This window comes from Mchenga conophoros, linkage group LG1, assembly GCF_057382185.1.
Source record: "Mchenga conophoros isolate Kocher_MC1m ecotype Shallow Benthic linkage group LG1, M_conophoros_male_GT1.1, whole genome shotgun sequence".
Classification (NCBI taxonomy): Eukaryota; Metazoa; Chordata; class Actinopteri; order Cichliformes; family Cichlidae; genus Mchenga; species Mchenga conophoros.
Genome location: NC_140526.1, coordinates 19,642,664 through 19,664,207, shown reverse-complemented (window position 1 = coordinate 19,664,207; position 21,544 = coordinate 19,642,664). Strand labels below are relative to the sequence as shown.

Here is a 21,544-nt window from a genome sequence, read left to right as displayed (position 1 = left end):
TGGTTACGGGGATTCAGGGCAGCGAGTCCGCGTAGGACGCAGCTGCCTCCGGTGTGTTAAATCTCTTCTCCTTGCCGTTGGCAAACAGCCTCAGTGTGGCGGGGTAGAGAAGCGCATAATCCACATTCTTCTTCCTCAGGCAGCTTTTCACCTCGTCGAAAGCCTTGCGTTTCTTGGCTACCGCCGCTGAATAATCATTAAAGAAGGAGACTTTGATCCGACTTGTTGGTTGGTTCGGCTGCGTAGCCATCACACGTTGTTTATCAGCAAAGTTGTGAAGCTTCATAATGATGGGTCTGGCGCGCTGGCTGGGGCCCGGCCTCGGTGCTAGAGAGCGGTGAGCGCGGTCTAGTTTGATCTTCCCATTTTTAGTTGTGAGCTCGAGATAGGAGGGGAGCCATGACTCCATGAAGGCGACAACATCATTTCCCTCCGTGCCCTCGGGAAGCCCGACCAGGCGAAGGTTACATCTGCGGCTGCGGTTCTCTAAATCGTCCATGTGGTCTGCCATGTCAGTTACTTGTTTTTCGAGTCGAGCCACTTTCGCCTGCAATACACCTGCCGTGTCTTCCACGCCTGAAATCCGTATCTCGGCGTCTCCCACCCGTGTCGCCAGAGCCTGGATCCGAGACGTCTGTTCACGGATTGCGGCCAGCACAGTATCAACTTTAACATCCAATAAAGTTGTAATGCTGTCAGTTATCTTACTCAGAGCCGCAAGGATATTCGGGTCGATATCACTCCCAGTTTCCTCAGCGTCAGCGGAGATTTCTGTGTCGCTGGCGTTAGCTTCTTCAGGCTCAGCCGCCATAGGACCCACAATGTCGCTAGCCTGCACAACCGGAGCTGTCTTTTTCTTAGACCTGACGTTAGGCATTTTAGAAAAATAGTCGTCCAGACTCATTATAGAGTTACTCCCACGCACATTTGTAACGTTTCACCAGGTGAACACATATTTTAGACGGATAATCGGGGGACCTCACCGGAGCACAGCGAGACGGGTGTTCGCGCTACGACGCCATCTTGCCAACCCTCGATTCACTGTTTTAGTTGCCACGTTTTCACGTAATGTTTTATTTATAGCATTTTTTAACTCGTATTCTTTGCTGAGCGAATACCTTTCATATGTGCAAGCTGTCAAACCATACCAACATCAGGAATGAAGCCCAGATGTAAAGTAACAGCAGCACAGACTGTTGCATTCATGTGTGTATTCGGTTGGTGATGCAGAAAATATAAAAATGTTGTTTTTGCTTGATTCTAATCTGCTGCTAAGTCGCCTTTGACACTGCTGGAATTGCAGCTGCTAAAACACAGAACGCAAGAATGCCTGTTTAAAAGTAAAATAATTTTCACTTTGATCTGTGATTTCCACGTTTCCTTTATTAGGCTATGGGATAAAGAAATGTAATATTTAAATATATACACTTTAAAATTTCAGAGCTGTCACATTAAAAATAAACTGCAGCAGTGAGAGCGCATTTGGCTTTAAAATAATTAACTTAAAATGAAATGTTTATTTTATTGCTCTGTGGACTGAATTCCCAGTTTAATTATTTTCTGCAGCATTAATTTTGTGTCTTATTTACAACAGGATTGCATTTTAATGTTGTTTTCTATTCTCTTTACATATTTAGCAGTGTTTTATCATCATCATCATTAAAGTGTTTCTGACTGGAGTAGGCAGAACTCATATGGGTCATTTTGTACAGATTAAGAATTATGATGGGCTTCTAAACATGCTCAGAAGGCCTGGTTCAACAGAACGTTGATAACCACTGTTGAGATGCACATTATCTCCAACTGGACTTTTAGGTTTTGTCTAGCAAGCAAATTCAAACAAATCCTGGCTGTGTTTGACCTGTTAATGCATCGCACCCTTTGTTTTTACCGCAGGAAGCTCCGGGGGAATTTGTGAGAAGAACAGAAAATACTCAGATGGAAGGACAAAGTCTCTGAACACTGGTATCATCACAGTGCAGAACTATGGCTCACATGTCCCCCCCAAGGTGTCACACATCACCTTCGCTCATGAGGTCGGACACAACTTTGGCTCACCTGTAAGTACTATTATTTAAATCCCGGCCTTTGCCAGTAGCCTACTTTCTCTTGCCAAGCTGTATTTATTCTGTGGAACTTTCTCAGAGCTCTGCTGTTTCTCTTTTGCTTGCCTACTATTTCACAGCATGACTCTGGTAGCGTATGCACCCCTGGAGAGTCTAAGGAGCAAGGACAAAAGGAGAGAGGGAACTACATTATGTATGCCAGAGCCACATCAGGGGACAGGCTCAACAATAACAAGTTCTCAAGCTGCAGCATCGGGAATATAACCGCTGTTCTACAAAAGAAAAGAGATAGCTGTTTTGTTGGTAAATTCTCTTATGTGATCAAATAAATAAAAGGATTTTGTTATCTGTGTGTGAGTGAGAGAGAGAGAGATGCTCTTTCAGTCTGTTGTTTCTGTGTGTACAGAGTCTGGCCATCCTATCTGTGGTAATGGTCTGGTGGAAGAGGGAGAGCAGTGTGACTGTGGCTACCAAGACCAGTGTAAAGACAACTGTTGCTTTAGTGCAGATTCAGGGGATGGCGAAAAGTGCAAACTTAGACCCGGCAAAATCTGCAGGTAAGATTTTGTGATGGACTGTTGATTGTGGTATTAGTGAGCACAGAACACAGCTGTGAACAGGGCAGCATTTGTTTGACTTTTGGTTGCATGGTTTTCATTGTTTTTACGCAGTCCCAGCCAAGGCCCATGTTGCACAGGAGAATGTACTTTCAAGACCAATAATGAGGTGTGCAGACCAGATTCTGAGTGTGCCAATGAGGGCAGGTGTGGTGGAAATACTGCTCTATGTCCTGCCTCACAGCCAAAGGAGAATTTCACCTTTTGTCATAAAGATACACAAGTTTGCATCAATGGGGTATGCTCATATAATCGGCTTCGTGTCTTGTTTTCCCGCTTTGTGAGTTTGTATCATAAGTTAAAGTTTTTGTTTTTTGAAATAGGCCTGCACTGGTTCTGTCTGTGCAAAGCACAATCTGGAGGTATGTAGCTGTGCTAAGGAGGATGGCAAGGATGAGGCTACTGACCTGTGCCATGTGTGCTGCCAGGAGAAAAGTGAGTGTCTGATTGTTCACATGTCAAAATGTACACGAAGTATAGTCATTTAAAACTAGAATTATCTGACGTATAGCATAAGTGACTGTTGGTTTTAATGTTTGCTTTTAGTCATGAGAACATCTTTACGATTAAAACATTTTCTTGGTAATACAGATGTCACTTACTTTCTTTCTACCCTCAGCGAATCCCAGCACCTGCAGCAGCACAGGGTCACAGAGATGGGCCCAGTATTTCAGTGGGAAAGTGGTGACGCTGCAGCCTGGCTCACCCTGCAATGACTTCAAGGGATACTGCGATGTGTTCAATAAGTGTCGCCTGGTGGATGCAGACGGGCCTCTTGCAAGGCTAAAGAAAGCCATCTTTAATCCTGATTTCTATAACAGTATTGCAGACTGGATAGTGGTGAGTGTCTCAGTGTGGGAGTGTATATAGTGACAAAGATTTGTCAACATGGTGACAAACACACATAGCTAATATTTTTAGTGATTCTTGTCTGTGCTTAAATATTTTTTATTACATTCTGTGTCATTCAGGCCTACTGGTGGGCAGTGCTGTTGATGGGTGTTGCTCTCATCATGCTAATGGTTGGCTTCATCAAGGTCTGCAGTGTCCACACACCCAGTAGCAACCCCAAGCTTCCTCCACGCAAGCATGTGTCTGGTACGTATCTAAACCAGGGCTCTGCAAAAAAAGGAAACTGTGATGTAATCTGTGGCCTGTTGTGGGTTAAAGAAAAACTAATTTTGGAGTGAGGGAGAGAAGGGAAATTAGATATTAAAAAAGTTTGTTTACTTTCATTTTGGATATCAAACTCCATACTGGTTCTATTTGTAAGATTTAGTCAATTTCATCACATCAAGGATTCCAGCACATGTCCATGTTAATGAGCAGATGGGCCGTGACTTCTAGTTCATTCAAATCAGGGTTTTCTTTTCTTCTAACTTTAGCCTATTTGTGACAAATTAATCTTCGGACTTCTAAAATCTCAAGTATTTCCTTTTTTAAGAATCCCATTGCAAAGTACAGTTTAACTTGATTAGGTCATCCACCGCAGAGGTTTTTCCCTCCTGTTGTAAAACCTTATAGCATGAAAAAAATTTACGCTAGTTTCTTTTCTTTGTAAGGATTTCTCTTTATTCTCAGAGGATGTATATTTTTTTTCTCATACATTTTGTATTTTAACCATTTAATTTTTTATTTAATAATTTTAAACAAAAAGTATTTTTTTAAACAAAAAAATGTATATACATCATTGAGAAAAAAAATGTTTTTTTCAATAATGCATATAATACATTTTGCAAGTATACTAACAGTTCATCTGTATGTAACTCAGTTTATATTTACATGTTTTAGTAGGCCATGGCCATGAATGTCATGGTAATTTGAGACTTTTAAGGAGTTTAGAAAAAATCCAAAATTGATTCAGTGTCTGTAGGATCAAAAATATACACCCTCCACAACATTTAATTAAATGTCCCTTAGTCAAACCAAACTTTGCCAAGACTGGTCACATATCCAGTCAGAATTATGCCAAAAGCATCGGGTTGAGGTGCAACTTGCTAAGGGATATTCCCATGTATGGATCCCTGTATGGATTAGAGAAAATCCCAAACAAATTTAAACTTTTGCATCTAATTCTTGTGTTTTAAATAATTAAAGATGTATGATGCACAGTTATTCCACCCTGGAAAATGAACAGTTCAGAGAAATCAAATCCCTAAATTACCAGGACTTTCATGTTCATGATATGTGTGTGTGTATGGGTATTAACATCTTTGTGGGGACCAATAATTGGAATTTACTATACTTGTGGGGACCGACAGCCCTTGTGGGGACCACCACAAGGCACGAAAGCATTTTTGAGACTCAAAATATGGTTTTAGAGTCAGGGTTACAATTGGGTTATGGTTAGGTTTAGGGTAAGGGTCAGGGTTAGGCATTCATTTTTGATGGTTAGGGTAAGTGGCTAGGGAAAGCATTATGTCAATGAGATGTCCCCCACAAGGATATAAATATGCACAAGTGTGTGTATGTATGTGTATAAACTTCCACAACTGTGGATTACTGAATGCATATTTAGGTTAAAGAGAAGAGATGGCTGAATAGCAAGGTGCTAAGAAATACTTTGTAGTCCAACATGATTACCTTATCATGTAATAGTCACTTCTACTGTGGGCATTTCTAACAATATAAATGGTAGTAGCATTAATTTGCAGCATTCACTGTATTTCTTTAAGTTAATTGAGATGTCCATTTCCTGTAGACACCCTGAATACTCTGAGACGGCGGCCCCCAGCATCACAGGGCCAGCGCCAAGCTCAGGGCCAGCGCCAAGCCCAGGGCCAGCGCCAGCAGCGTCAGCAGCGTCAACAAAGAGAGCAGTATCAAATGGGACTGTTGAGACAATGAGGCAAAAGTCCGCTTGTTGCCTTGGTTCTTCTTCGTGCCTACAATCGGAGCACCTTACTCCAAAGAGTTACCTTTACCACTTATTGCAGAATTCTGAGAACTTGCAACTGAAACCTTTTTACTGGACAAAACCTGATGTATTTTTGGGTCTAACAAACTCACTCACCTCTGCTCTAAGAGCAAGACTAGCAGTGGTTCACTTAGCTTTTATAGGAAATACATTTTTCCAAGGATGAACGGGGGAGAAATTTACTGATCTCCGTTATTTAATCTTAATCTTGTTTCTTTTTTTTTCTTTTTTTTAAACCTTTGAATTTTTTTCTTTTTTGTGGAGGAGAGAAAAGCAAATTTATTAGTTTTTCACAAATTTCTGCTGCCAATCAAAAACAGATCTGAGACTTTGTGTTTGAAAAGAACCTGTTTTTCTTTTGCCAATGTGACTTTTTCCCCCCCAATACATATAATATTTTTTTTGTAAGGCATACTTCTGTTCCTTCTGTGTGCAAATATATAAATGTTGAGGTCGTTTTGTCTTTTGTTTCACATGAATTTATTTTTCTTTGAATGGAGATCGTTCACTGTTTTAATTCATCTTCTCAGGATCAATAAAATGACAGAATACAAGTGTAAAGACGACTGCTTACAGATGTCTGGGTAGAGTCTCTTCTGGCTCAGGCCTACAGGTCACGTAAGCTGCCATCCAAGGCAGAGGACAGGACTGGAAGAATGTATATAAATGAGCTCGATAAGACCAGTCAGTCATCTGGTGGTCTGAATTTGTGTATTTGTAGTTGTGATATGGTTTGCAGATGTGTTTACAACAAAATACTTGAGGTGGAATTGAATGACGAGAAAATAGCTTTTGTTAAACTGATTGTATCACACTTGTATTCTGTAATAACTCTTTTTACCTAACTGGTTGCTTTGACTCTGAGCGGTGAAACAACCACTTTGTGCTACATTCAGAAAAGTGAAAGCTAAACCAGAATGCGTTAAACCAAACAATACAAGTGTACAGAACTGATTAGAGGAGAGAGAAGTCCTGGTTTGACTGTCGTGTCTTTTAACTCTTGTCATCTGTCCATCTTTTCACACATTAGCAGTTGTTAAAGACAAAGTAAAACCACTCAAATGCAGTCAGACCTTTATACCCAGATAAGGAACCTGTCCGGGTTTATATGTGGTTTGTTTTTTGTTTTTTCTTTGTTTTTTTGCTTTTAATGCTTTTTAATGCAGTTGAGATTGTTTCTATTGTGCATGGAGTTGGGAAGTCTAGCGATTCTAATTGTATTATTGCTTTGTTGCTGCTGTTAACAGATCTTTATCAGAGTGAACAATCACATCGCATCAGCCATCCACTACTGTTCTGTCCTTCTTTTTGCTACTGATTGGGGATTTTGTTAACCTTTGTTACTCCCTTTGGTTTTGTGTGATTACATTAAATATGTGCCTACTCAGAGCAGTGTGACTGAAGTTGATGTACAAGTGTCAGCAATCGTTACTGAAGACTGAAACGATGTCTGTGTGATGCAACTTAGAGCATAGCCTTGCCTGATTGTAGACACTTTATCAGCCAGCACGTGAAGAATCCAATTTTGCACACAGATAAAAACCTTTTTTGGCTTAACTTGAGCAGTATTCAGTAAGTGTAATTTTAGGTTCTCTTCAGATAAATAGATACAAATGCAGAACACACACAAACATGATTTGTAGACTACATAACATATGTTTAGTAGAGCGCAGCTGCAATTTAGCATTGTTTTATGTGCAAGGTGCCAGGATGTCTTACAGACCAGATTCTATGCAGAGCTTCACAGAGTTTTAACATTTGACCTTCTCAGTGAGAAATGCCTCCAGCGTGTCCTCCTGAGAGGGTACACGGAAAACCGTGTGCTGCAGCAAAGCTTGTGAACAGGCACAAATGCAATTCTTTTGCTCCCTTTTCTTATGTTCTTTGTCTTTGTGGTGCTACTAGTTATGCTTTTTGTTGGTTATGAGATTTTCTGTGGCTTTTTAAAAAAAAGCTTTTGTCTGTGTGAGAGAGAGAGAGAGAGACGCTTTGCTGAAACATTCGTATCTTTTTAAAAAAAAAATATATGTATGATGTGGATACTTGGTGTCGAGGGTTAGTACTCTGGGATTTTGTTTGTTGATGTTGCACTGAAATGTAAGCGATGTAAACAGAATCCATAATGTTATAGATTCATTACTACTGTCTGATTTAATGCGTTGTCTTTTATACTGTGCCTTCAAATTGTGTGGTTTTGTTTTCCCCCTTCTTTTGTTCTGATTCTCATCCTGCTTAATTTGAATATTTTACTACATTTGCAAAGGTGGAAATGTATAATTTCTTTTGAATTACTTGAACTGCATTAATAAAGTTGAATTTACCATATTGTTTCCCTCTTTGTCCAGTGTTAAAAGGTAGCGCCATGGATTTCTGATATTTTAAAAAAGAAACATTTTACAATTTAATTTAATGTTATTATGTTATTCAACCCACAAATGGTTCAAAGTGATGATTGGTAAGAAGATTCAAGTGTCGCACCTGATTTAGAAGAACAAGATTCAACTGCATTCGAGTTTTCAGCTGTAACAGCCTGCCCTCTGCAGTCATCACCTGGTAATTACTTGCCTTTCTTAATCTCTTAATGAGATTTTAAGACTGATTTTGTTTTCAAGCAATTATGATACAAATTCAAATAATAGATGCAAAATAGGCATCAATAGAGGGTTTTATAAACATCAATTTTCAGTTAGAATTTAGATTAGTTCCCGTTTCAGGCTTTAAAGGGTTTAGCGCTTTAACTTACAGTTCAACCTGTCAGTTGTGTTTTCATTCAACCAAAATATCTGCACATTTGTGACATGGAAAAATGTGTTAGTCCGTAGCTGGATACGAATGGACCTTTGTGCATGTGTAGAAAAATAAACCCACCTAATGACATGATAGAAAAGAACAGTATATTTATTCAGCACTTCTTTCCAGCAATTATGGTTTTCTGCGTTACTCCCTGAATGTACACAACTTCCCTTCAAGGAGGGAGAATTTTATCGCATTCGTTGTTGTTTTCAAGGGCCATTCAACTGATATCTTCAGTTAGATCTTCAGCGAGTGACCCACACAAGTCTATAAGTTGTCCTTTCTTCTGGGCCTTTTTGGTCTCTCTTCCTTACAGCGTACAAACACCATGTCTTCTGACGCTTCCATTTGTCTCTCGTTTGTCATGGAACAGAAAGATGTCCTGGAAAACAGAGACGGTGTCGTTAACACGCTGCGATTAAACAGAAAGAGTGAGTGCAGGAGTAAAGATTAACCAGTCTGTGTATGGGAAACAACCCACTAGATGGCATCAGCAGTCTGTAATGGTCTCAAGTGTGTTCTTTATACGATTGTAGCATCTTTACCTTACAATATGAAGCACCTTGAGCCAACTGTTGTTACAATTTGGTGCTATTTCATTAAAACTGAACTGAATTAATATAATTCAGTATCAGTAATATTACTCGTCTTAGCACTATTGTACAATTTGAGACAACTGTACTTGACTTTCTTTCCTGTTTATCCGATTTTCAGCTCTATTAAATATCACAGTGTGATTTTTATTTTATATTTGGAAATATCATATATGCTCATATATATGTGCTTTGAATGTGATACGAAAAACTGCAGGGTCAACAGAGGTCATCTGTGATGCCACCAATGCAAGTTAAAACTTTACAATGCAAAGAGAAAAAACCCCAAACACCATCCAAAACACAGCAGCTTTCTCTGGGTCAAAGCTCATTTGAATGTGTACAGAGTGGGAATGTGAAGATATTTTGGAAATCATGGACACTGTGTCCTCCGATAGATGCAACAGTAAAAGGACTGGTACTTACATTGCACTCTCTTACTCTATTTGAGCACTCAAAGTACTTTCTAGCCACAAGCCTTAATCACCATTTTCTATGCCTAATTGCTTTTAAAGTGATTTAACCTAACACATAGATGCAGCAGGGGCAGCTCAGGGCTCAGCATCTTGCCCAGGGAAACACTGACACGCAGACTAAAACCACTGACCTTCCAATTAGTAGACAACCTGCTCTTCCTCCTGAGCCACAGCTGTAACGTGCTAATCCGTGAAGGCCCCATTAATGCTGAATGACACATATATTCAGATAGAGCCATTCAGACGTCTCTTTCAGAGAAGAGCTTTTTGCATGCAGCAAAGATAATGCTAAACCACTTTTTGACACATATTGTTGGCTGCTGTAGACTAAACTATATGTATATATATATATATACATACATATATATATATATATATATATATATATATATATATATGTATGTATGTGTGTGTGTGTGTGTATGTAAATAAAATCAATTTAAAAATATGTAGTTTAAAAAAATAGAAAAGGCTTCAGCAGTGTTGGAATCATGTGTGGAATAAAGCCCGGTATGATGATGAAAAGCTGTATAATTATTTGTGCTCTCCATCATTTAAGCCCTTAATTTAGGGGTGTCAAACATGAGGCTGGGGGGCAGAATTGGCACAGCTAAGACTCCAATCCGGCCTGCTGGATTTCTTTAGAAAATATGGAAGGCATAAAGGTTTTGATTTAATTATATATTTATACGTTTTACAGTTTGTTGATAATAACCTCCCCCATTCATTCTACACCAAAGTAATAGATAAACAATTAAAGACAGAACAATTCCTGTTTTTTTGGTGTCTGCTAAAGAAACTTTGGTTAAAACAAGAAAATTTACAGCAATCAAGAAAAACTTTTGGTTTTATGCTGCTAGCTCGTAAGAAACACATGTACCTCCTCTGTGTTTCGCCCGCTTTGACGCTGACTTTGCCCACATTCAGGAGTCTTTTTCTTTCCCAAGTTCTCCAAGGAATGATGGTCTGCACCTTGTCCCACACATTTTCCCACAGAGGAGATGCCTCCCAGCGTATATTGAGCAACATCAGTTCCCCCAAGTCTCTGTCCAGGGTGATCAGGAAGGTGAAGGTTTTGTTACCTGAAATCTTTTCATTGCTGGTGGAGATTTTTAAAACAGTAATCGAGAGAGACAAAGTTAGACGAGAGTTAATCACCCTGCAAAAGGCTGTTGTGGCGGCTCAGACTAGAGCGGGACAGCAGATGAGATTTCCTCTGCTAGCACTGTTTAGCCTGAGACGCTTTGATACACAGAATATGAAGGATAACACAGTTGTCAGGGAATATTGTCTTGTTTAAATTATTCATCCCATCATTGCCATTTATAGTTCTCTTTCATGCAAAGGCTTCAGTTGTTTCCATGTGTGTCAGCTGCTCTCCTTAACTTGCTTTGTAGAGCTGAAAGCCCAGCTGCATATTGCATGTGTCAAAGAGTGCTCATGTGTTCTGATTTAAACCCGATGGGGGGTTGGTGTTGGTACAGTACTCACAAGGTGATGTCCACAGCTCCACTCTCTTCTTTGGTTCCTGTGAGGGAGATCGTAAGAGAGGGCTCAACCTTCTCCGTCTGATTGATGAACTGGACCCTGAACTGGTAATGATAGACTGAAGGGTGGAAGCCAGAAACAGAAGAAGAAGAGGACACGGTTACAGAGAAACCCCCGACACAGTTTTCAGTTTTTCTTGTTAGCTTTACATTTTATCAGTCTAACATATAGGATAATAAAACATTGAAACAGGAACAGATTTTGTGTAGATAATGGCTGATTTTTGTATTCCTACCAGTCAAACAGAGGACTGGATTCATTTACTGGTGGATGTGGACTGTCTAAACAGATTTAGATGTAAGTTTTTATTCGATAGTGTGAAAAATTGGCAAAAACTGCTCTGTAATTTTTTTGATTTAGACAAAGAAAAAATTTTTATGAGGCCAAAGTGGCCCTGATCTTTCACTTTTAACTACTAAAATCTAATTTGCTTATCCTAGGCTTATGGAGCTACAGTGGGGCAAAAAAGTATTTAGTCAGCCACCGATTGTGCAAGTTCCCCCACTTAAAATGATGACAGAGGTCAGTAATTTGCACCAGAGGTACACTTCAACTGTGAGAGACAGAATGTGAAAAAAAAATCCATGAATTCACATGGTAGGATTTGTAAAGAATTTATTCGTAAATCAGGGTGGAAAATAAGTATTTGGTCACCTCAAACAAGGAAAATCTCTGGCTCTCACAGACCTGTAACGTCTTCTGTAAGAAGCTTTTCTGTCCCCCACTCGTTACCTGTATGAATGGCACCTGTTTGAACTCATCATCTGTATAAAAGACACCTGTCCACAGCCTCAAACAGTCAGACTCCAAACTCCGCCATGGTCAAGACCAAAGAGCTTTCGAAGGACACCAGGAAAAGTATTGTAGACCTGCACCAGACTGGGAAGAGTGAATCTACAATAGGCAAGCAGCTTGGTGTGAAAAAATCAACTGTGGGAGCAATCATCAGAAAATGGAAGACATACAAGACCACTGATAATCTCCCTCGATCTGGGGCTCCACGCAAGATCTCATCCCGTGGGGTCAAAATGATCATGAGAACGGTGAGCAAAGATCCCAGAACCACACGGGGGGACCTGGTGAATGACCTGCAGAGAGCTGGGACCAAAGTAACAAAGGTCACCATCAGTAACACACTACAACGGCAGGGAATCAAATCCCGCAGTGCCAGACGTGTTCCGCTGCTGAAGCCAGTGCATGTCCAGGCCCGTCTGAAGTTTGCCAGAGAGCACATGGATGATACGGCAGAGGATTGGGAGAATGTCATGTGGTCAGATGAAACCAAAGTAGAACTTTTTGGTATAAACTCAACTCGTCGTGTTTGGAGGAAGAAGAATACTGAGTTGCATCCCAAGAACACCATACCTACTGTGAAGCATGGGGGTGGAAACATCATGCTATGGGGCTGTTTTTCTGCCAAGGGGACAGGACGACTGATCCGTGTTAAGGACAGAATGAATGGGGCCATGTATCGTGAGATTTTGAGCCAAAACCTCCTTCCATCAGTGAGAACTTTGAAGATGAAACGAGGCTGGGTCTTCCAAAATGACAATGATCCAAAACACACCGCCCGGGCAACAAAGTAAGAAGCATTTGAAAGTCCTGGAGTGGCCTAGCCAGTCTCCAGACCTCAACCCCATAGAAAATCTGTGGCGGGAGTTGAAAGTCCGTGTTGCTCGGCGACAGCCCCAAAACATCACTGCTCTCGAGAAGATCTGCATGGAGGAATGGGCCAAAATACCAGCTACTGTGTGTGCAAACCTGGTAAAGACCTATAGTAAACGTTTGACCTCTGTTATTGCCAACAAAGGTTATGTTACAAAGTATTGAGTTGTATTTTTGTTATTGACCAAATACTTATTTTCCACCCTGATTTACGAATAAATTCTTTACAAATCCTACCATGTGGATTCATGGATTTTTTTTCACATTCTGTCTCTCACAGTTGAAGTGTACCTCTGGTGCAAATTACTGACCTCTGTCATCATTTTAGGTGGGGGAACTTGCACAATCGGTGGCTGACTAAATACTTTTTTGCCCCACTGTAATGGAGTTCAATCAAGGCAGAAAACCGGGAAAATGAGGCCATCAAAGTGCAAAGTTTCTGATATTGATATTTATCTGATATTTATGTTTTCATGTCTGCAAGTTCCATTAAAACACCAAAGCTTTGTGGTTTCCAGCCCAGTTGATGGCACCAATCTAAAAGCCACCCTTTCCTACTAAAGATCTAAATTACAAATGAAATTAGTGGTTTGTAATTTCTCATTTTTTCATTCTCAAAAGAAATGAAGCTGTAAAAAGTCTAGGTCTTGTCGTAGGTTTACTTGAATAACAAATAACGACTAGAAATCTTCTTGGGATGAGATTTTATGCCATGATGACAGATGCACTGAATCCTTTCAAATCTACTGCCACTCCGCTTTAACTTAAATAAAATTTGGCCTCCTTATTTTTGTGTAATCTTGTCATCAAACTGATTTATTTTGCCTTAATAACACACGCAAAAGCTATTTATATATATTAAGTCTTTAATGGGACATATAAGTGTATCCTGTTGGTCAGTTATGACTTTTACACGGCTGTTAGGTCAAAATGACAAACCATACGTTTGTAAGGCATCCGAGACCGTGTTTTCAGGTAGAGCCTCTTGCTGGTGCCCGTGCGGACTTTCTTGATATCATAGCCGAGTGTGTTGCAGCGATTCTTCCGGCAGTCCAGACAGACGCCCTTGTCAAAGGCGCTGTTGTCGCTGCACCTGTAGGCCATGCTCTGCTTGTCTTTGTTGAGCAGAGAGTCGATGAAGAGATGGACAGAGCGCTCATGGGCACATTTCACTGTTTGCTCAAAGCCTAAGAGAAAAATAAAAATGTGGTGAAAATTTTAAACCTGCTTCTCCAAAACGACTTTGATCTGACTTTCAACGGATTGTGGAAGAGCTAAACCACGAAGCCTGACCATTATTTGTGGATCGAGTTCATTATCGCCAAATGGTGGCATCTATCAGCTCTTGCTTCTGTCACATCTCCTATAAGTGACTCATTATGTCTGACACGGCTCTGCTCTGAAGGCCATTTCTCTGAGCAGCAGCTTGTAGCCTGAAGGCAGCTCAGCTCAGACGGATGGACAGAGAAAAAGCACGGCACATGTTGCTAATTAACTCCTGAGGATGACAGATGCTTTAATGTGGTTCTCGCTGTCATATTGTGAGGATGTGTTTAGGATTGAGAGGCAGCATAAATCCCACAGCCACTTCTGTTAGACTGCATGAAATTAAATACATCTGCCTAAACACAGAAGAAGAAACTGTCAACAAGCAGAAGAGGAATCGGCATCCTAGACGTGGCTTCTAAACCAGTGTTCTGAGGTGGCAAGGCCAATTAAGAAGAAAAAATGTTATGATAGAGCGTGCAAAGAAGGAAACCAGAAAGCCTTTAAGCAGAGAACATACTGCTCTGATTGGAGCTTTGATTTAAACCAGAGGAACCAGAAACTTGAATGCCTTTTCAAACAGGGAATGAATGCCTACTTTATGTGGACTCATCAATGCAGACATTAAATAAATAAACAAATATAATAGCTTTGGTATTCCTGATAAATATGGTCTAAATTTGTAAAAGACTGTTTGTTCAGAAAAATGTTTGTAATATTTAAGTTTCAATACAATGTTTAAAGTGGCCACTTCATTAGATACATCTGGCTAGGGTTGGATGCTGGATTCAACAAGGTGCTGGAAACATTCGGTTCATGCTGACATGATATCATCGCACAGTTGCTGGGTGCACTGTGATCATAAAGGGATGGACAATACTCAGGTAGGCTGACCCTTAGTTGGTACTAAGAGAGGCAAGAAAATATCCTCCACATGATTACATCACTAAAAGCAGCAGTTTGAACCGTGAATTCAAGGCAGGATCGAGCCATGCTGTTTATATCTGAATGTCAGAGCAGAGATTGAGACTCATCAGACCAGGCAGCTTGTTGCCAGTCTTCAGCGGCAAACAGACAGCAGGATGTTCTGTTGTTCTATCCCACACTTACAGACCATAAAACACTGCAGCCTCTAAGAGGCATCACAGAGCTGCTTATTTCATGCTGCAGAAATACTATACTATAAAACAATCATGGTTATTTCTGGTGGTCGCAATTTTTAATGTGCTGTTACAGATTTATCTTACCGAGGATCCCGTACTGGGATATGTGCTCGTAAATGTTTTGCAGGTCACACCCTGGTTGGAAATCTCCTCCATTCGGGTAAAAGTCATAATGGGCCACAGCTTGCTTAATTCCCACACTGAGGCCCATACGCTCGTGGGTGAAAGTGTGGATGGCATCCACAAATTCAGCATCATCAGGAGACAGTCTGTCCGTGGGAGACATGCCTTCAAACAGCGGACCGGCTGGATCGAGCCCTGAACACACATGATATACACAAGCATTGGGTGGTTTTAGAATATTAAATGAATAAATTGCTATTTATTAAATTTAGCTATGAAAGGACTAAAAATCTCACCAGTAATTCTTCCAATCTTCTCCGGACCTGTCAGAAAGCTCCCAGCAAATCCAGAGATGTGAGCGCCGAGGCTGTAGCCAATCAAATGAGCATTTCTAAGTGGGTACTTGTAGTGCTCCTGTAGGCGATTAAAGACATGCATGATTGCTGAAACGTATGGATTTGATTATGGAATGAAAATGTATCACCTTTCAGTCCACTGACATCATAAAGATCAGTGGAGGAGTTTATTCTCACCTGAAGTGCCTGCAGTAGGTGAGCTATGTCTTTTCCAACAGTGCGGGTTTTCTGTACTGCGATTGGATAGTGCTGCTGAGCCAGCGACAGCCAGTCTGTAAGCACCACATTTGCATCTATCAGGTTTGTCCTCACAGCCGTGGCTAACCTCATCACCCAGCTCTCCATTATGCCATCCACCTTCACAACAGCAAAACTAAGCATTAAAAAAACAGCTTCTTACTTTTAAAGTGTTAATATGTGCTGTCCACAGTACAGTCCTGTGCATAGTTCAGTTCGGCAAAAATGAGAGAAACTGCAGTGACTCTGTTACTTAACTAAAGGATTTTTCCTCATGAACCGTTACAAACTGTTGATTTTTCACTTTTCCCCACCCATCATATATTGGCATCATCTTTGTGTTTATGGAGGGTTTTTTCTTTCTTATTTCCCTTTTTGAATTCTTAGTATGTGGGATTGGGGTTTCTGTTTGGTTCTCATTTGCTGAGCTAGTGTTTGTTGGCTTTTATGGAGTCTTAATTCTCATGGTATTTTTGAATTCTGGTTCTTATTTTTGAGCACTTGTCACAAGTTTCTTTTTTAGTGATTTGTAGTTCTTGTGAAATTAGTGAGTTCTGTTTTGTGTTTTGCTTCTGTTTGTTATTCTTCACCAGTATTCCAGTCTGTGTCCCCTCTGTCTCGTTCATGTCCTCGTGTCTTCACGTGTCATCCTTCACTGTCTCTTATGCTTCTCCAGTTCCAGCTGCCTTTAGTCTGAAGCTAAATGTTTCTTTGTTTTTCCCGTGTCTTCAAAATGTTGTCCCATTGAATGAGTTCATTCATGTTCCGTATTTATCTTTCATGTTTCACTGTAAAGGTGATTGTTGTTCCTTTTCTGTTTTCATTTCTATATCACTTATGATTCAGTGTTTTATTGTCACCACCTGTGTTGATTACGCTCACCTGTGTCTTGTTCCCCATGCGTCTCTAATCTCCAGCTAATCCTCAGTGTCTCCTGTCCTCCCTTTGTCAAACTGACTGTCTGACATCTGGGACCCTATTCTCAGACTATGGAAGTTTGTTTCTGCCACAGACAAAAACATTTTTTGCCATCCATAAGTCAGAATTTTAGGTTATTTTCTAAAAAAAAAAAATCTTTAAATTGAAAATCAAACTTGAAATTTTGCTTTTATACCATGACTGTGAAACATATACTATATGGTTTCACTCTAAATAAAATCAGGCTACCTCATACGGGGAGGCATAACAAACTACAGGGCGACTAAGAGGGTTCAACCTCAGCCAAGGCCTGCTTCCTGTTTTGCAGTTTAGGAATAGGTGACCTGCATGTGCACAAGAATGTAACAGCTTCCTTTTATCTGCCATCCTCCACCTCTCCTGCAGCATTCACCAACTTCAGCTTGGTGTTGAAATCTCGCTGACAGATAAATATGATACAGATTGTTTTGTGAATGGGAATTACAGCAAGGAGTTTTTATGTATTTTGGCAGGTGTTCTTAAGTCTGTTTGTGGACAAATATTTTCACTGTTATAGAGACAGCTTTATAGTTGTGTAACCGAGATCAAAATGTTCCATACTCCAAAGAGAAAAGGGCAGTCAAAGTTCAGTGGGGTCAAGAGAGTCATGGCACTAGCACCCCACCCCTTTTTAATGTACGTTTCTCTGTGTTAGCCCTGCAAGAGGCTGGCGACCTATTCAAGATGTGCCCCTCCTCTCGCCTTTTGACCACTGGGATAGCCCCCCCCAACAACCCTGAACTGGATAAGCAAAAAAAAGGTTGAATGATGGATAATGTACGTATAAATCTCTACCAAAACTTTAGTAATCTTGAGTTGTGACGGGTGTGGTCTGGGAACTAACTGCTATTGTGGCTGACATGATCCGATCCAAAATTTAATTACATTTCAGTGCAGATCCACGTGTCTACCTCATGGTGTGTTTTTTCAACATGTTTCAGCCTTTTGAAGACGTTTCCCTCCCTGTAGTCAAGTTCCATGTTTAGTATCCAGTGGCTTAAGTCAGCGAAGCGTAAAGAGAGAAAAGGGAGTTGACCTTACCGACCACCCATGAGTGATGATGATGAGGGGATTACTGCTGTTGAAGCCACAGGAGGTGAGAGTGTGCAGCTGCAGAGGGTCCAGCGTGCAGGTGTCCTCACCTCCTAAAAACAGCCTAAAGACTGAACTGCTGACATATAGCTCTTTCTCCCTCAGGACATCCCTCTGCTCTGTCCCCACTGCACCTCAGAAATCAAATAACGGATGGATTGTCTGTTAGAAACGAGTACTTTACAGAACACGATGGTTATGCTTACAGAATAATTACAAATGATGAATGGAAATGTGTCAATTTGATAACACTGAGTGTGTTTTGATGCATTAATGTAAGTATTTGAGTGAGTAAACGTGGAGAAATTAGGACAGTCAGTTCCTGCTGAGGCTCCATTGGACTGGAGACTAACTAACGCCCAATCAGAAGCCCTTTGCTGTGAGTCCAGGTCATACAGACCTCGCTGGCATCTGCTCACAGACATCACTTCACAACAAGTCCCATCAGATGAATCTCTGCCAGACTCTTCTATCATTTGTTACGTAAACTCCTCCTCCCTCAACATGTTTAAAACCACAGCCAATAATGCCAAAAACCAAGGCGCCTGTAAACACCCAGCAATGCAGCTGCCTTCATACAAGTTCTGGTTCCTGATGTGAAGCCCAAATCGTCTTAGCAAGAAAAGTAAAAGAACATCCAGCCATCATTTATCATCATTTGCTTTGGTGTGTCTCTTCAGTGACTGTTTATCGACACGATCAGTGAAAACAGTCTGACTCATTAGTAACAGAACACAAACAAACCCTAACCCAGAAATTTGTACAAGAACTGTGTTTACTTTGCAAATCAGTCATGGTATCTATCACAGCGCATAATTAAAAAAAACATATTTGTAAATGGGGCATGAAGTCTGTCATAAGCCCACATTTAAAGACCCAGTAAAAACACCGGCACTAAAGACTGAGATGGAGAAAATAATGGCAAACCTAAAGGAATATGATTTATTTATTTATTTATATTTATTTATGTAGCGCCAAATCACAACAACAGTTACCTCAAGTAGCTTTGTATTGTGAGGTAAACACCCTACAATAATACAAGGAAATCTGATCTGAGTTAAAATCTCCAGTAACTTTTCCTTTTTGCGCACGTTTTAATGATTTCGTTGTAGGACTTTTTAAAATAATGACAATCATCAATAAGGTGTGAACGCATCCTTTACGAGCTTTCAAATAGTTGAGATTTTGTAGAAAAAAGGCTGGGTTTTAAGATGCTAAATATTTTATTTTATTTAAAAAAGTATTTAAAAGTTCAAAACAACAAGTTCAACTTAACAAGATCTGACAGCTGTTTCAGTTTTTAAGTCTCTCTCTGGATGAACGCCATTCACCCAGATATCCACGTGGTGGAGAAAAGGCTAACAGCTTTGTAAAATCTCCCATAGATGTTAAAAAAACGTGATTCATATTTTTATATTCATCAAATCATTTGGTGGCCTGTTTTTCCCCCAGACACTGGGGGCACTGGCAATCTTGAAAGGACCGATTGCATGAAAAATGTTTTATCACAGGATAAACGTGAAAGCTCAGAACAGCTTTATACCGATTTGAAGTGACTCTTCACTGTAAGGGAACAAGGGAAACGCACACACACGCACACTGTTTGTGTTTCTCCGCTTACTTGTTGCTCATCTGTGGAATCTTAATGTAACTTTTAAATGTAATTGTTCATATGAATTAGTAAAAATAAACATACAGCCTGAAGCAGCTGGACTGAAACTTGGTTAAAATTTCACTTTACAAGACATGAATTTGCTTTCAGCTGCTTCCTGATGTACACGGGGTAGCCATGACAGGTAGCTCCACATGTCTAATTTATCTGTGTTTCTATGTCGGCCCCCTCTGTGATCCATTTGTGTCTCCTCCTGGGACCAAATCGGGGAGCTTTTGCTTTTTAGGCAAAATACTACTCTGTGGAACCACATCTTTATAACTATCTACTGTGAGGCTAAATAAACAGTAAAGATTGTTTTAAAGATTGTCTTTAGAAAGAGATACTTTGGGAAATTATGTGTATACTTCTGCGGTGTACAGATTGGCTAGTTTCGGTGTGAGTCTCATTGCAAACACTTTCCTCAGCATGAATTCACAGCATGAACTACAGTTAAATTTAGTGCTTGTTAAAGATTTTGATAGCATCAATCAATCTGTGCATAAATCACAGAAGCGAAGGCAAAGCATGATATTTCACTTACCTGCTCTGATTCCTTTGATTTTCTTTCCCTCACTGAGGTGATAGATTAAAAGCAAACACCACAAGACTTTGACCACAAACATGCCGTCAGCTTGGTAGGTCCTTTTGGCCACGCTTAGAAAATCTTCAGCGTGTGCTGTGGATTTTAAAGGTGAGAACCTTTTGTCTGCAGATGTAGGAGCTGTTTTTAAGGAAGCCTCATTTCTGTCCTGAGGATTGAAATCAGATTATTTTACCGAACTCTAAAGAGAAAGAGAGGGGACACCAGGAGCAATGGTTCGTGGATAAGGGGGATTTATTCTTATCCTGATTGGCTGGGGGCTGGATCGTGTACATTGTGAAAGAGCAGAGGTATGATAGGCAGGGGATGTGGTACGATGTGCTGTGACCTTGGATCCTCAATCGAGACCCTTTCCAGGTACCAGGGTAGAGGTACAGAATATGTACTTTTTATGTAGCTTTTATAGAACTATGTGTTATTGGCTAAAGACATGACATGGATTAGATGTGGACTATTACCGCATTGCTTAAACCCATGTTTAAACAGTTGACGAAGAGCACTCTGTGTACCCAGGGCACACAGTGGATCAATACTGCACACAAAATTTTCTTAACGTCCCACAGAGTGGGTAAAAAATACAACCGCAGGCATTTGTTTTCATTTAGTAATATTGGGTATTAACAAAATAGTATAGCGTCTGAATCATATTTTCTTCAGTTTTAAGCTACTGTTTTTGTTTTCTTCCTTTTAATGCGTACACAGTCTTCACTTCTGATTTCTGTTTATAATCTCTGCGTTATAAAGAAGTGTATTTGTATTTTGTTTGTCTTTGTATCTGTTGTCTTTCTGTCCGATATTAGTAAAAAAAAAAAAAGTTTTGGGTTTGCTCATTGCTTTGAGGAAAAGTAAGCAAATAAATAAATGTAGTTTTATTTATATGGCACAAATCAGAACAACAGCAGCCTCAATGCATATTATATTGTAAGGTAAGGTGTTTGGTATATTAACCTTACTATTAAACACTCTCTATACCTGTTCTGAACAGCAGCTATATTTAAAGCTGAGGTTTGTTTAATACATGATGTCGCCTGACACACTTTCAGACAGCAAACTTGATGACCCTGCTCTTTGCCAAGGATTGTGTACATCCATGCCTTCTTCACGTGTGTGCACACAGTTTTAGCAGGCAAGGACTGCCTTTGTGATGGTACTTTAAAAATTTACATACAGATGAGGGAAACATGGTGACAGCATAAAGACTGACGGGGAATCAAAGCTGCCATAAACACTTAATCTAGATCACAGCATGCAGCAGGCTCGGGTAGTGAGAGGCTGCTTTCTGAGGAAAAACCACTGATAAGCAAAACACTTTGCATCCATTCTTCATGAAGCTGTTTAAGCTTCACAACCTGTCTTCACTGATTCGTTTTAAATGCTGCTTATCAGTTTACTACATTGATACAGTGACACGTGTTAAAGA

At 40.2% G+C, this 21,544-nt stretch overlaps 2 protein-coding genes across 3 annotated transcripts in view; one reads left to right on the top strand and one right to left on the bottom strand.

Moving 5' to 3' along the window:
* The window catches only part of adam10a (ADAM metallopeptidase domain 10a), a 38,516-nt gene extending 30,591 nt beyond the window's left edge, over nucleotides 1-7,925 (top strand). Inside the window, exons 9-16 of the mRNA XM_085269409.1 lie at nucleotides 1,897-2,060; nucleotides 2,186-2,369; nucleotides 2,473-2,623; nucleotides 2,738-2,921; nucleotides 3,007-3,118; nucleotides 3,303-3,523; nucleotides 3,655-3,781; nucleotides 5,385-7,925. Coding sequence (XP_085125535.1) covers nucleotides 1,897-2,060; nucleotides 2,186-2,369; nucleotides 2,473-2,623; nucleotides 2,738-2,921; nucleotides 3,007-3,118; nucleotides 3,303-3,523; nucleotides 3,655-3,781; nucleotides 5,385-5,530 — 1,289 coding nt within the window. The 3' untranslated portion in view covers nucleotides 5,531-7,925. The remainder of the gene's footprint in view (nucleotides 1-1,896; nucleotides 2,061-2,185; nucleotides 2,370-2,472; nucleotides 2,624-2,737; nucleotides 2,922-3,006; nucleotides 3,119-3,302; nucleotides 3,524-3,654; nucleotides 3,782-5,384) is intronic.
* A 555-nt stretch (nucleotides 7,926-8,480) lies between these two features.
* lipca (lipase, hepatic a) lies at nucleotides 8,481-20,407 on the bottom strand. Of its 2 annotated transcripts, none has more exons than XM_085269498.1 (9): nucleotides 20,065-20,407; nucleotides 17,819-18,003; nucleotides 15,761-15,940; nucleotides 15,524-15,641; nucleotides 15,189-15,422; nucleotides 13,620-13,862; nucleotides 10,954-11,068; nucleotides 10,343-10,561; nucleotides 8,481-8,775 (listed from the first exon to the last, which is right to left on the bottom strand). In XM_085269498.1, the coding sequence occupies exons 1-9, from the start codon at nucleotides 20,144-20,146 to the stop codon at nucleotides 8,661-8,663; spliced, it is 1,491 nt and encodes a 496-aa protein (XP_085125624.1). In that variant the 5' UTR covers nucleotides 20,147-20,407; the 3' UTR covers nucleotides 8,481-8,660. The 2 variants fall into 2 exon arrangements, with proteins under 2 accessions (XP_085125624.1, XP_085125632.1); XM_085269506.1 differs by having other exon boundaries at nucleotides 17,819-17,997; nucleotides 20,065-20,401.
* Nucleotides 20,408-21,544: the final 1,137 nt, after the last annotated feature.